Source organism: Pristis pectinata, chromosome 6, assembly GCF_009764475.1.
Source record: "Pristis pectinata isolate sPriPec2 chromosome 6, sPriPec2.1.pri, whole genome shotgun sequence".
Lineage (NCBI taxonomy): Eukaryota > Metazoa > Chordata > Chondrichthyes > Rhinopristiformes > Pristidae > Pristis > Pristis pectinata.
Window position 1 is genome coordinate 99,816,781 of NC_067410.1, and position 14,477 is coordinate 99,831,257.

Sequence of the window (14,477 nt, forward strand, 5' to 3'; positions counted from 1 at the left end):
CCCAGTTAGTTCTCATCCCACATACGTTTTCAATATTTAGAATAAAAGAACGGCAATGTTAAATGAAAGGAATAAATCTAAGTATGACAACACACAAAAACAAAATCATCGACTGCAGTAAAGCATATTCCTGATTTGTAACAGTTTCCACAAAAGGCAAACCGCTTCTGGTGCACTACAACTGTGTAGAAATTTTAAAATTCATTTTTAGGATCTAGGTATTACTGGCAAGGCCAGTGCTTATTGCTCATTCCAATCTGCTCTTCAGAAGGTGGTGGTGAGTTGCTCTCTTGAACCACTGCAATGGTACTGCTGTGTAGGGAGTTCCACGATTTAAACAAAGCAATGATGAAGGACTGGAAAGCACTTCCAAGTCAGGATGTGCTGCTTGGAGGAAACTCTTGCTCTTTCTAGGCTGTAGAAGTCATGGATGTGGGGCGGTTCTGTTGATGTAGCCTGCGAGTAACTAGAATGCATTTTATAGATGGTAGACAAGGTAGCCACTGTGTACCCATGGTGGAAGGAATTAATGTTTAGGCTGGTTGATGTGGTGCCATTCAGGTTCTTTGTCTTGGAAGGTGTTGAGTTACTTGGGAGCCATTGCTGCTGCACTCATTCGGGCAAGTGGAGAGTATTCCATCACACTCCTGGTTTGTGCCTTGAAGATAGTGGGAAGGATTTGGCATATCAGAAGACAAGTCATATGCCTCAGGATACCCAGCCTTTGACCTGCTCTTGTAGCTACGGTACATTTCTGGGCAATGATGATCCCCAGGATATTGATGATGGAGAACTCAGCAATGGTAACATCATTGAATGTCAAGGGTAGGTGCTCGGACTCTCTTTTTGGAAGTGATGTAACCATAAATGGTATGAATGTCACCTAAATGTTGCCTACGTCCTGCTACATGCAGCCATGGCCGGCTTCCTTTGCCGAGGAGATGCAGATGGAATTGAACATTATACAATCGTCAGCAAACATCTGCACTTCTGACCTTATGATGGAAGGTCTCTGATGCAGCTGAGCCTCGGGCACTGCTCCAAGGAACTCCTGTGGCTGGAATCACAACCACCTTCTTTTGTAAAAAAGTTATTGCTGTGATTTTTTTAAAAATTCCAATTTACTTCAGTTTTACCAGGGCCCTACGATGCCACATCCAATCAAGTGCTGCCTTGATGTCAAGGACAATTGCTCTCACCTCACCTCTAGAATTCTGTCTGGACCAAAGCCGTGATGAAGGTGTGGAGCTAGAACAGAGAACAGCCCATGATGTTGCGCCGAACTATATAAACACCTGCTCCATGACCAGTCTAACCCTTCCCTCCTGCACAGCCCATAACCCTCCATTTTTCTTACTTCCATGTGCCTATCTGAGAGCCTTTTAAATGTCCCTATTGTATCAGCCTCTACAACCACCCCCGGCAGTGCATTCCAGGCACCCACCACTCTCTGTGTAAAGAACCTACCTCTGACATCTCCCCTGAGCATTCCTTCTCTGACCTTAAATGGATGTCCTCTGGTATTGGATATTGCCGCCCTGGGGAACAAGGTGCTGGCTGTCCACTCCATCTATGCCCCTCATGATTATATACACCTCTATCAAGTCACCTCTCATCCTGCGTCGCTCCAAAGAGAAAAGCCCTAGCTCACTCAACCTTTCCTCATAAGACATGTTCTCTAATCCAGAATGCATCCTGGTAAATCTCCTCAGCATCCTCTCTAAAGCTTCCACATCCTTCCTATAGTGAGGTGACCAGAACTGAACACAATACTCTGTGTTGTCTAACCAGAGTTTTATAGAGCTGCAACATTACCTCGCGTCTCTTGAAGACAGCCAGCACACCATACGCCTTCTTAACCACCCTATCAACTTGCGTGGAAACTTTGAGGGATCTATGGACTTGGACCCCAAGATCCCTCTGTTCCTGCACACTGCTCAGAATCCTGCCATTAACCTTGTACTCCGCCTTCATGTTTGTTCTTCCATAGTGCATCACTTCACACTTTTCTGGATTGAACTCCATCTGCCACTTCTCCACCCAACTCTGCATCCTGTCTATAACCAAGGACAACCTTCTACACTATCTACAACACCTCTGATCTTCGTGTCATCCGCAAACTTACTAACCCATCCCCCCCACTTCCTCATCCAATGCCTCGTGACTTTCTGAATGAGCCCTCTATGGTGAACCTTGTCAAACACCTTACTAAAGTCCATATACACCACATCCACTGCTCTACCTTCATCTATTTCTTTTGTCACCTCCTCAAGAAACTCATTTAGGTTCATGAGGCACAACCTGCCCCTCACAAAGCCATGCTGTCTATTCCTAACAAGACTATGCTTCTCCTAATGCTTGTAAATCCTGTCCCTAAGAATACTCTCCAATAGCTTACCCCCCACTGACGCAAGACTCACTGGTCTATAATTCCTAGGATTCTCCCTATTACCTTTCTTGAAAAAAGGAACAATATTTGCCATCCTCCAATCCTCGGGTATCACTTCTGTGGCCAGAGAGGACGCAAATATCATCGTCAATGCCCCAGCAATCTCTTCCCTCGCCTTCTGTAGTAACCTGGGGTATATCCTGTCCGGTCCCAGAGACTTATTTATCCTAATGTCACTACTGCTTTGTTAACCTCAACATGCTCCAGCACATTAGCCTGTTCTACACTGACCTCACATTCATCAAAGTCCCTCTAACTAGTGAATACTGAAGCAAAGTATACCTCCAGGCACGTTTCCCCCTTTATCCCTGAGCGGCCCTACCCTCTCTCTAGTCGTCCTCCTGTTCCTCAAGTATGTGTAGAATGCCTTGGGTTTTCCTTAACTCTATTTGCCAAGGCCTTCTCATGTCCCCTTCTAGCTCTCCTAAATCCCTTCTTAAGTTCCTTCCTGGCTACCTTATAACTTTCCTGATTTTATAATTGCCTGATTTTTGCTTCCAAAAGTTTAAGTATGCTTGCTTCTTCCTCTTGACTAAATATTTCTCCTCTCTTGTCAACCATGGTTCCTTTACCCCACCATCCTTTCCCTGTCTCAGTGGGACAAACCTATCCAGAACCCCATGCAAGTGTTCCCTCAACAGCCTCCACATTTCCTCTGTGCATTTCTCTGAAAACATCTGTCCCCAATTTACGCTCCCAAGATCCTGCCTAATACCATTGTAATTAGCCCTCCCCCAACTAAAAACTTTCCCGTATCATCTGCTCCAATCCCTGTCAGGTCAGGGAGTTGTGGTCACCATCTCCAAAAAGCTGCCCACCAAGAGGTCTGTTACCCGACTAGGTTCATTGCCTAGCACTAGATCCAGTATGGCCTCTCCTCTCGTCAGCCTGTCCACATATTGTGTCAGGAATCCTTCCTGGACACACCTAACAAATTCTGCCCCATCTAAACCTTTTGCACTAAGGAGGTGCCAATCGATATTAGGGAAGTTGAAGTCACCTATGACAACAACCCTGTTATTTTTGCACCTTTCCAAAATCTGCCTACTTATTTGCTCCTCGGTGTCCTGATGGCTATTGGGGGGCCTATAGAATACTCCCAACAGAGTGATTGCTCCCTTCTTGTTTCTAACTTCCACCCACACCTACTCAGTAGATGATCCCTCCATGACATCCTCCCTTTCTACAGCTGTGATACCGTCCCTGATTAGCAATGCCACTCCCCCCCCCCCACCACTTTACCTCCTTCCCTATCCCTTGTGAATCATCTAAACCCCAGAACATCAAGCAGCCAATCATGCCCTTGCGACAGCCAAGTCTCTGTAATGGCCACAACAGCTAAGTGGCCCTGGCAAAACCCAAACTCAGTAAGTAGATTATCTTTGATTAAATGCCACTTGATAGCATTGAAAAAAAAAGCAGATGCTGAGAGTCTGAAACTGAAAGTGTTCTGACGAAGTGTTCTCTTCCCACAGATGCAGCCTGACCTACTGAATACTTCCTACTTGATAGCATTGTTACTAACAGTTCTAACACTTTGCTCATGTTTGAAAGTTGACTCATCAGGCAACAATTAACCAGATTGGATTACTCCTACTTTTTGTGAGCAGCTCAAATCTGGGCAAATGCCAGTATTGCAACTGTACATGAACAGCTTGGCTAGAGGCACAACTAATTCTGGATCACTACAGCTAGGATGTTGTCCGATTCCATGGCCTGTGCTGTATCCAGTAATCTCAACTACTTTTTTGGTATCAGGTGGAGTGAATTGAATTGGCCAAGACTGGCTACAGTTGTGATGGGGATCTGAAGATGAAGTAGATCATCTGCAAACAGTTCAGCTTTCTTTACAGCAGCAACAGTAGATTTACAGATGAGTGTTGATGGAAGTGGCTTCTCCCTGTTCCTTCACTGTACCCACTGCCATTGCACACAACTGTTCAGAAAATAAAGCATCAGACATCTTTCCTGCATTTTATTCCAGTTTCAATTCATTCTAATATCCATCGCTGTCCCTTTGCCTATTGTCAGAACCTGTATTACTGCAAGCTATGAAGAAGCATTTTTTGTGCAACTCCTGCAGACAGTTATTGCATGTTCATCGGGACTGTTCAGGCTCACATCAGCTCAGTTTTAACATTCAACAAAGCCCTTCCTCCAAGATCAAACCCAATATAGGATATAGTTTACAAACCAGATTTATTAACCCACAAGGATGTGATCTAGCTGCTAATTCACTTGTTTTACATTATACTTTGTATTTGCTCCAGGCAAGTTAGCTCTTGCAGAGTGTTACGCATGGCTTAATGGTGTATTGATTCACATTGTGGCTGAAGCTTCAGGCCCAGCTTAGTTACAGTCAATGAGAACTTCACATGCTGACACTAGACAGAGACTGACGGTGAATGAACCAAGTCAGACGGGGCTGGCAAAGGGTGGCTAAGCCTGCAGGAGCTGTAGCAACAGCAAAAATTGGCAAAAAGAAGATTTATACCCTAGCAATCGTCACTACTGTTGTGGTGGAAACAGCTGAAAGTAGGTGGGTTTAATGCAGTTATTCACCATGATCTGACAACAAAAGGTTTTACAGTTCTCTATTATCACATCCAGAATAAGGAAATGACAGCCTTACCTGATGTGCTTTGGGACTGGTTAGCAGCTTAGCGATAGGACCACACCAGGTTGGCAGTGTTGTTGTGAGCGGTGGACCAGCATGTGTCAGAACTGGCTTTAAGTACCTTTGCAGTGTAGTTGAGGAAATGTCATTTTTTGTTTGCTTTTGGCACTGAATTCAAATAGACTGATTAATAAATGTCACAAGTATATATCACAGGTTACAATGACAGCTACACAGCAGAGTACAAAACATACAGTTCTTTGTACGGAGAGTTTCTGAAATTCATGATGGTATGGTAAGCTGAAATTGGGTGGGTGTGATAAATAACCATCAACATTAGACAAAAGCCTGCACTGTTAAAAAACAGAAATATTAAAGAAAAACCTACTTAGAGCATGAAAACCCATAACTTTTAATCTCATGTGTCAAGCGCGTCTTCATTGAAACATTTGTGCAGCGGAGAGTATGCCAATCCAGAGGTAGGTCAGATCTGATTTAAATGTGCAAGGTCTAGTACATGGTTAGTGGCCGATGCAGTGATATTGTACCAAGAGAAACTGCCCCATCTCTCCTGTTATTTATTATTTTCAGGTGCATCTCAATACATTACAAGATGGAAACTCTGACCATGGCCTGTACCTTCACTGGCAGCACGCTTGCTTTGGAGTCAGAATTCGTGGCTTAACCCGGGCTGCGACTCCTGTTCAGAACATACCACACTCTCTTTTGGTTGAGAGGTTAAAAGCAGCAGCCCCCATTTGGTCCTCTCTGGCAGAAGTAAAATTCTGTGATATGGAGGGGACCAATGGACAAGTGCGAGGTGATGAGTTTTGGGAAGTCAAATTGGGATAGGACATACACAGTAAATGGGAGGATGCTATGGAATGTTGATGAACAGACAGGCCTTGGGATTCAACTTCATAGTTTCCTGCAAGTGGCAACACACAGTTAGATAGGTTGATGAGGACGATATGGCATGCTTGCCTTCATAGGTCAGGCCATAGAATATAAAATTTGGGACATACTGTTGCAACTTCACGAAGCACTAGTTAGATCGCACTTGGAGTATTATGTACAGTTCTGGGTGCCACACTGGAGGAAGGACACAGTTACGCTGAAGAGAGTGCAGAGGAGATATTTACTTGAAAGGAGAACTTTAGTTATGGGGAGAGATTAGAGAGGCTGGATTTGTTTTCCCTGGAGCCAAGGAAGCTGAGCGGCGACCTGATAGAGGTATACTGTATAAAACTATAAGAGGCACTGATAGGATAGATAGGTAGAATCTTTTCCTATGATAGGGATATAAAAAAACGAGGGTGTGTGAGAGGAAGGATGCTTAAAAAGGGATTTGAGGGGGAAATTACTTATAAAAAAATTAATATGTACACAGAGTGTGGTTGATATCTGGAACTCGCTGCCAGAGGAGATAGCGGAATCACCATGTTTAGGAGACATTTAGACAGGCATTTGAATAGGCAAGGCATAGAAGGATACAGACCTAATGTAGCAAATGGAATTAGTGTAGTTAGGCAAAAAGGATGTGCAGGACAAAGGGCCTGTTTCTGAGCGATACAACTCTATTAGTAATGTTGAAAGGGGTTGGGTGTGGCAAAAGGGTTTCTCTGATGTCCAAAATTATATTTATCCCTCAATCATTAAATGCTAACTATTCATCACACTTCTCTGGCTGAGACCCTCTGTGAAATTGGTTGCTGTGTTCCTGTCAGTTCAATGGTTAATACATTGCAAGGTGTCCCCATTATCCACACAGCCTATCAGGATGTACAGAGAACTAAAAGAAAACATTTAAGCCTTTGTAATACTTAAATTTTCTTTGAGATGAGGAGGGTGTTTTGAAATTTCTGGTAACAGGATTTAGGAAGTTACACATGTAGCCAACTCTGAAGCAAGAACACATTTAACTCAAAACAATCTGATATTAATGAGGCAACAAGCTGTATGCTAATTGTAGTATTGTGATTTTCTGAAAACCTGAACCAAGGAATTGGGTAAAGTAGCCAGCACACCACAACATGAATTTGTCCACATTCAACTCTGTCCTGTTCATACAACTCCTGTGGCGAAGCTGTTAATAAGAGATGAATATCAACATGACAGGTAGCAAACACAGCTCCAGCAAATCTGGCTTCATCCCCACGGCCTCTGAAAAATACTCGAGTTATCATTAACCTTTCAAAATGCTGATAAGTCCAGAACTTTCTCCTTCATCGATCATCTTTTTAGTGACAACAGTCAAACGTCAAATGGGATGATTTTCTTGAGATGAATGGACTAATCCATTAAATCAGCCAATTTAAGAACTCAACACACAAACAGTTGCAATAATAAAAAAAGAGTTACATCAAACAACTGTAATATGCACGAGCTTGGAATTCTAAAAAGGGTGCTTGAAAAGGGAAATATTAGCAACTTGTCAGGGGAACTACAGATTGATTTGATCATTGATACACACAGGAAAAAAAGACTGCTCCAAGTGATCACATATATAAGTGATGTTTGAAATCTGAGAGAATTAAAGAAAAATGTGCATGCAAGTGGTATTTAAACCCAAAAGGCATGTTGTTTAAAAAATGGATAACATGCTGGTATTTGTGGTATAATAAACTACTAAAAGAGCATTGCATTGGACTTCTGTATCTGACCTATTTTACCCACCCGAGTGAGATCAGATCCAATCCAGGGATTACGGATGTTAGAGGGGTGGTATGGGTTCACACATCTGTACACTACAATGAGTACACAGCTATAACCACTTCTGCAGTAGAATGGAACATTGGGAGCACAATACCTCCAATCTGATGTTATTGTGCATACAATTTTTGCATAATTTGTTAATTTCATATGGATTCTGAATTACCCCAGCACAAGAATGAACAAGTTATGATATTAAGGTGGAGTCCTGCCTAGAGGTTTGCTTGCATATCTTAAAACATAACCCACCGTTGGCTGAGCCAAACCTGTCCCAAGTTTGACTCCTTTGATAGTTTCCCCAACCTGACTTGATCCAAAGGCATTTGCAAATTATTGTGCCCAGATTCTGACAGAGCCAAAGGACACCCATACTCAGAAAGCGCACTCCAAGTCCCTCACTCACCTCACCATGTGTTGGTGTCACTGCCCGACTGTGGCAGAGGAAATCGTGACATTGATGCCCAGGAAGTAGACAGGGACAACATTTTTTGTCTGCTCCCCTGCTGAAGAGACATCTCGATGCTGACACCAAGCAAACTTGAAAACCGACACAAATAATCCCCTTAGCCCGAGTCAAGATCCTTGTCCTTTCACTGGCCGAGGGTCTAACACTGCTGTCACCAAGTCAAACCAGCCTGGATAAAGTCCCGGGTGGGCTGGCCTGGCTTGCCCCATGGAAGATAGAACTGATCCAAGTCATCTGGTCAGGTCCTGTGGGACTGGGGTCAGCTACTCAAGCTCCAATTCAAACAGTTTGAGCTTCCCCAAGGCACTGTGAAAGCATTATGGAAGCAGAATACGACTGGGATCAATATTGTCTGTAATTAAAGCTTTTCTTGGTTCAGCTAAACACAATATTGCTCTGTACATGTAGGAGAAATAGTCTCTAGAGAAGTTAATCCTTGGTTTTATTTAGTAAAGACAGAGCAAAGCACAAACAAAAATCTGATTTGGCCCTTTCTAGAAACTACAGCAACATTTGGAAATTATTTTTCAGTATTGTTTCACTCTCTGAAAATGTAATGTTCTTGCAGAGGCAAGATGTCCTTGCAGAGGAAGAATCAAATTTTGACAATGGTGTGACAGTTCCAAGATTCAAAAGAGTCTGCAATTTCTTGCCTGAATCAAGAATGGCCAGCGATTGGGGGAACAAAAAGTGTTTGAACTCCATGGAACTCAAGGTCATGGTTTAATTTGCATAATATAACAAGACCTCTACTCACTTCAGGCAGTCACATGGGGCACCGTTTAAATGACCTGAGGAACAGTGGCAAGTGGGGTCATGCAGCAGTTCAGACTTTGGGCTGTTCCCACCAATAGGCAGAGTTAAATTTAGCTCTGTGCTCTCAACGTATGATGTATTGCTGACTCAGATCGTAATACCCTGGCTGTTCCAAAAAGGCAGAAGTTTACAAGGAATTTAAAATTGAATAAAAGCTCAATCTTTGCTGGACAGACATGAAAATGACTTGACCATAACAACTACAAGTACCAACAACTACAAGTCGTGCTGTGGAATAGCAGAAATTGGAATATCAAAGGAAGTGGAATTCATCCAAGGTAACATGTAGGTACCGAGTTGGCAGATCCAGACGAAACTAATAGTATTTCCCTCCATTCCCATCCCACAAAGTCTGGCAAGCAGAGTTCTGTTCTTACAAGCTACGCCTAAATGAAAATTAAACAAGGTTAGTAAAGAATGTACAGAAAAATGTGCCAGCAGCTTTTATTTTCTGAAAAGTAAAATGTTCAGGCAGATCATTGGGAAATTTATTTAAAGTTGCTTTGCAATGGTTATAGTTCCAGTGCAGTTCACAGGAGGTGATATTGTAAGAATATACCCTCAAAAAAACAAAAAAATCCTACTGCTAACTAAAATATCCTGTTTTCAGTCTGATGACTTTGTGCCAAAGTTAAAATCATTGCCTCTCAACACAAAATGACTAACTCAGTGAGAATGCAAGCGTATTACTTAGCAGCGAGGGCAAGACAGTTTCTTTCCAATATAGTAACCAATGTATTTGCTGTGTTGCAGTTCAAATAGTAACACAGTTAAACAAAAGGTCGCATGAATAGTTCACAAAAATGTAATCTTTATAAACTGAGAAATGTGATGGAAAAGTCAAGTTTTTAGTAGGTTTAGGAAGCCCGTGCTCACAGTGGGGAAATTGTGTTTTTGGGAGTGTGGGGTGGAGAATTAAAGATACAGCATTGTAAACATCAGCATACAAGCAGATGTATTTGCTATTAGGAGCACTATAGTGTCATAGTGTGGTGCAGTAATGAAAGCTACAGTAGCATGAACAGCTGCAGTGTAGTTTTGTGTGTTTCACAGCCTCCGGGACAGATGTCAGGATAAGGAAGGGCTGGTGATTGGGAGCAACACACAAAAACCTGGAGGAACTCAGCAGGTCAGGCAGCATCTATGGAGAGAAGTGGCGGTCAACGTTTCGGGTCAAGCCCCTTCATGTGGACCAATGGTTGGGAGCCTGATTGGGCTTGGAGTGGCACGGTATTAAAGTAGTGGATTCCATGTCTAGTCCTGACAGTTCGGCTGGAATTTGTGCTTGAATTCCACACACAGTCAAATTAAAAATGAAGAACATCAGGCCTTCCAAATGGAAGGTGATTTCAAATTCCTTGCTAATACTTGCGCTTGTATTAGCGAGATTTGCAATTCTGCCACATGATGGGAAGTGGTGTTATGATACCCACAAAAAACTGGTCTGAGAGGGTCCAGGGTGGCAGTGCTTTGGCCCAGGGGAGGGATACAAAGCCTGCTTGTGGGAAGAGCAATGGGACTGCTGTCAGAGGCAAATAGCTGCCAGTATCTTAGCAGTGGCATGAAACCATACCTCAGCACACAAGAAGATATGCTGGAGACTGCCGGGGCAGGAATAAAGTGGAACCACATTTCAATAAGTAGCTACGGAAGAAAAGAGGAGCCAGAAGCTTGTATGATATGGTATTAGAAACACACCATTTCCAAAATGCACTGATAACAGGAAACCCTTTACAGAGAGGATAGTAAGAATATTGAATGCAAGAGACAATGGAGGAAAATGGCCTGAATTTGAAGGAAAACAAGTTTACCACCCGAAAGATGAAGTTTGCATGTTAATGGCAACCAGTTCTACTCATCGCCACTTCTCTCAACCCCTCTACTGTCTCTAAATTATCAGACCTAGAGTCCGACATTCAGGTTTAAATGAGCAGAAATTCCTCCAACTCTTGGAAAGACTGGAGCCATTGTGTTTTGTCCACACCACAATCTCCATTCCTTGGCAACTGTACGCATCTATTCCCCGGCAACTGTCTGGAGTTGAACCAGACAGATCACAGCCTTGGAACCTGAACCTGATTTCAGCGTCAACCCCAAGAGGTTACTTCCACCAATACATCATCAGCCGACTCTGCCATTTCCTCAGCTCATCTGTGGCTGAAATCCTCTCCATTCAGTTACCTCCAGGGTCGACTACTCTGACACTTCTGGCTGACCTCCCCAACTCTCCTCACCATAAACAGTGCTGCCAATGTCCTAACTTGCAACAAGTCCTCTTCCCCCATCACCTGCTGACCTACACCCACTCTCCGTTAATGGTCACCTCAGTTTTAAAAATACCCATTCTTGCTTTCAAGCCCCCTCAACACTGCCCATCCTTGTAATGTCCCCCAATGCTTAGATCCTCATTCCTTCTGCAAACCACATTTTCATCATTTCACCACTGATTGGTCTTTGGCCATTGGCAGTGCTGAACTCAGAACTGGAATTCACTCCCCAATTCCCTTTCTCTCCACTTTTGAACTGCTCCTTAATACAGTGCTAGGATCTCCAGTCAGAATTCTTTGGCAACGAGTAGTATTCAAAGAAAGAATACTTTAGATTATAGTTACTGATCCTTGTCAATCTTTAAGTGGGGGGGGGGGGGTCTTAATGCACCTAATGTAATCTTTAAATGCAATTTCTATGCAAAAATGTGCCTTATATAAACATTTAAATTATTTAATTATTATACTGTGTGGCAGCATAGAATACATTGAGTAATGGCTTCCAGAAACTCAATCATTTCAGTGGAAAGCCCAAAAGTGTGAACATTCAGGTTTTGTATTATGTATATTCAAATGCAGATCCCCAACTCTGTCTATCTTTGATCAAGCTCCTGGTCATCCATCCTACCATCTTCTTAAATGGTTTCATCATAGATTCTGTCCAGCAAAGCCTTTGAAGCACCAAGGATATTCAACTATTCTACGAAGATGCTATATGAATAAAAGTTATTGCTGTGACGCTGATAGGGGGTTGAATGAAGAGGGATGGCAGGAAATTACTGGAGCACAAACACCAGCATAGACCCATTGGGCTGAGTGGCCATTTCAGTGTTGTAAATTTCATGCAAACAGGACAAGATAAACTCTGAAAAATCACATCATTTCTCCACCATTGTTATACTGAAAGAAAATTCACTCTTAAAATTCTTAAAACTGAAATTCCTTTTTCAAGTTTGTAATTGAACTTAAATTTAACTCAAACCACAAAAAGACAGTTCTATCAATAATTTGTTCTATGTCACATTGTCAAAGTGGAGATCTAGCTGTGCGGAGGGCTAATGAGCACCTGCAATAGAACACATTTGTTTGTCACTATCTAAGAGCTCTGCAGATCCCAGCACAGTAATAAACCTACTTTGCATCAAATGTCACCTTGCTATTTCATCACCTTCAAAATCTTTTTATTTTAAAAAAGCTGGAGAGGTTATTTCACAAATAGAGAGGAAAGCACATGTTGTGATCCCTTAGATTCAAAGACAGCAGATGAAACACAAGGCTGATTAGTTTGGAGGGATAAAAGAGACAGGCACCCTGTATACTTTGCTTTTAAGTCCCAGAGCTGCAATCACTGTCCATCATTTAATGTCAAAGCCCAAAGAGATCACCACAAAACTCAATCTGCAGTAAAGTGTCACTGTAAAATAGAAACTATTCGGAAAGTAGGAAATTGGCTTATTTGTAACACAATAATGAAAGGGCACAAGTGTATCTGTATGACCTCATCATTCAGTTAGCATAATCCCCTGGCGAGTTTCTCATTTAGTCATTGTGACTCAAGGGCAGCAGTGAAAAGTTTAACCACATATTGCAATCACTACTCTGATCTAAAGGAAAAGTGCCATGGCTACTCCTTGCCTTCGTTCATAGTGGGAGATAATTATTTAACTGTGCAATTATATTTATCAAATACCTACAATTTATTTTTTGGAACGGTGTTTCCTTCCCCTCTTTAGACAAACATGCACTTTGTAAACATCAGCAGGGATGTATGCACGAGGTGCCAAGTGGACACATGCAGTTGTAAAATTTCAGATGTTGGACTGAGCCTTGTCAAACTGCAGAAGAAGCATTTCATCCATCAGTACAGGTAGTGCAGTCCGCATTGGTCCTGGCTCCTTTCCACGTACAAGGAAATTTTCAGAATTGGGGGAAATCTTCACTAGCCGAATGATACATTGGATACAGCAGTCTCTCTCAACCCCTGGGTTGCAGGCATAAGCAATCCAATCAACAGGTAGATGCAGCATGATACAAAACATTTCCCAAGTGGATAGATAGGAAGTATGTTGCATAACATTTCTTGTCCACTCCATTGATTTCCAATGATATTTCCATTGTGCACTGCTTTTAAGAAATGATTTTCTAATCCACATCACACACTCTGTCTCATCTCTGGAACATCTAGACAGTAAAGACGCCTACATTCGACTATTGTCTCTTGACTACCACTCTGTCTTCAATACCATAATTCCAAGCAAACTCATCATCAAACTCTGAGTCCTGGGGCTCAACACCTCCGTCTGTAACTGGATCCTTGACTTCCTGACCAACAGACCACAATCAGTAAGGATAGGCAGCAACACCTCCAGCACAATTACTCTCAACACTGGTGCCCCACAAGGCTCAGCCCCCTACTGGTGTCCTCAGCCCCCTACTCTACTCCCTATACACTCATGACTGTGTGGCCAGATTCTGCTCTAATTCCATCTACAAGTTTGCAGATAATACCATCATAGAGGCCCATGTCTCAAATAACGATGAGTCGGAATACAGGAGATAGACAGACACTTAGTGACATGGTGTCATGACAACAACCTTTCCCTCAATGTCAGCAAAACAAAAGAGCTGGTCACTGACTTCAGGAAGGGGGGCGTTGCACATGCTCCTGTCTACATCAATGGTGCTGAGGTCAAGAGGGTTGACAGCTTCAAGTTCCTAGCAGTGAACATCACCAATAGCCTGTCCTGGTCCAACCATGTAGATGCCACGGCCAAGAAAGCTCACCAGTGCCTCTACTTCCTCAGGAGGCTAAAGAAATTTGGCATATCCCCTTTGACACTCACCAATTTTTAATCATAGAAAGCATCCTATTTGGATTCATCATGGCTTGTTATGGCAACTGGTCTGCCCGGGACCACAAGAAACTGCAGAGAGTTGTGGACACAGCTCAGCACATCACGGAAACCAGCTTCCCCTCCACAGACTCTGTCTATACTTCTCGCTGCCTTGGTAAAGCAGCCAGCATAATCAAAGACCCCACCCACCCCGGACATTCTCTCTTCTCCCCTCAGACAGAAGATACAAAAGCATGTACCACTAAACTCAAGGACAGCTTCTAGCCTGCTGTTATAAGACTATTGAACAGTTCCC

The 14,477-nt window shown here is 42.8% G+C and overlaps 1 protein-coding gene across 1 annotated transcript in view; it reads right to left on the minus strand.

Moving 5' to 3' along the window:
- Positions 1–14,477, minus strand: part of LOC127572097 (sodium/hydrogen exchanger 9-like) — a 363,415-nt gene that overhangs the window by 8,812 nt on the left and 340,126 nt on the right. The window contains exon 15 of the mRNA XM_052018976.1: positions 5,082–5,187. Within this exon, the coding sequence (XP_051874936.1) occupies positions 5,082–5,187 (106 nt within the window). The remainder of the gene's footprint in view (positions 1–5,081; positions 5,188–14,477) is intronic.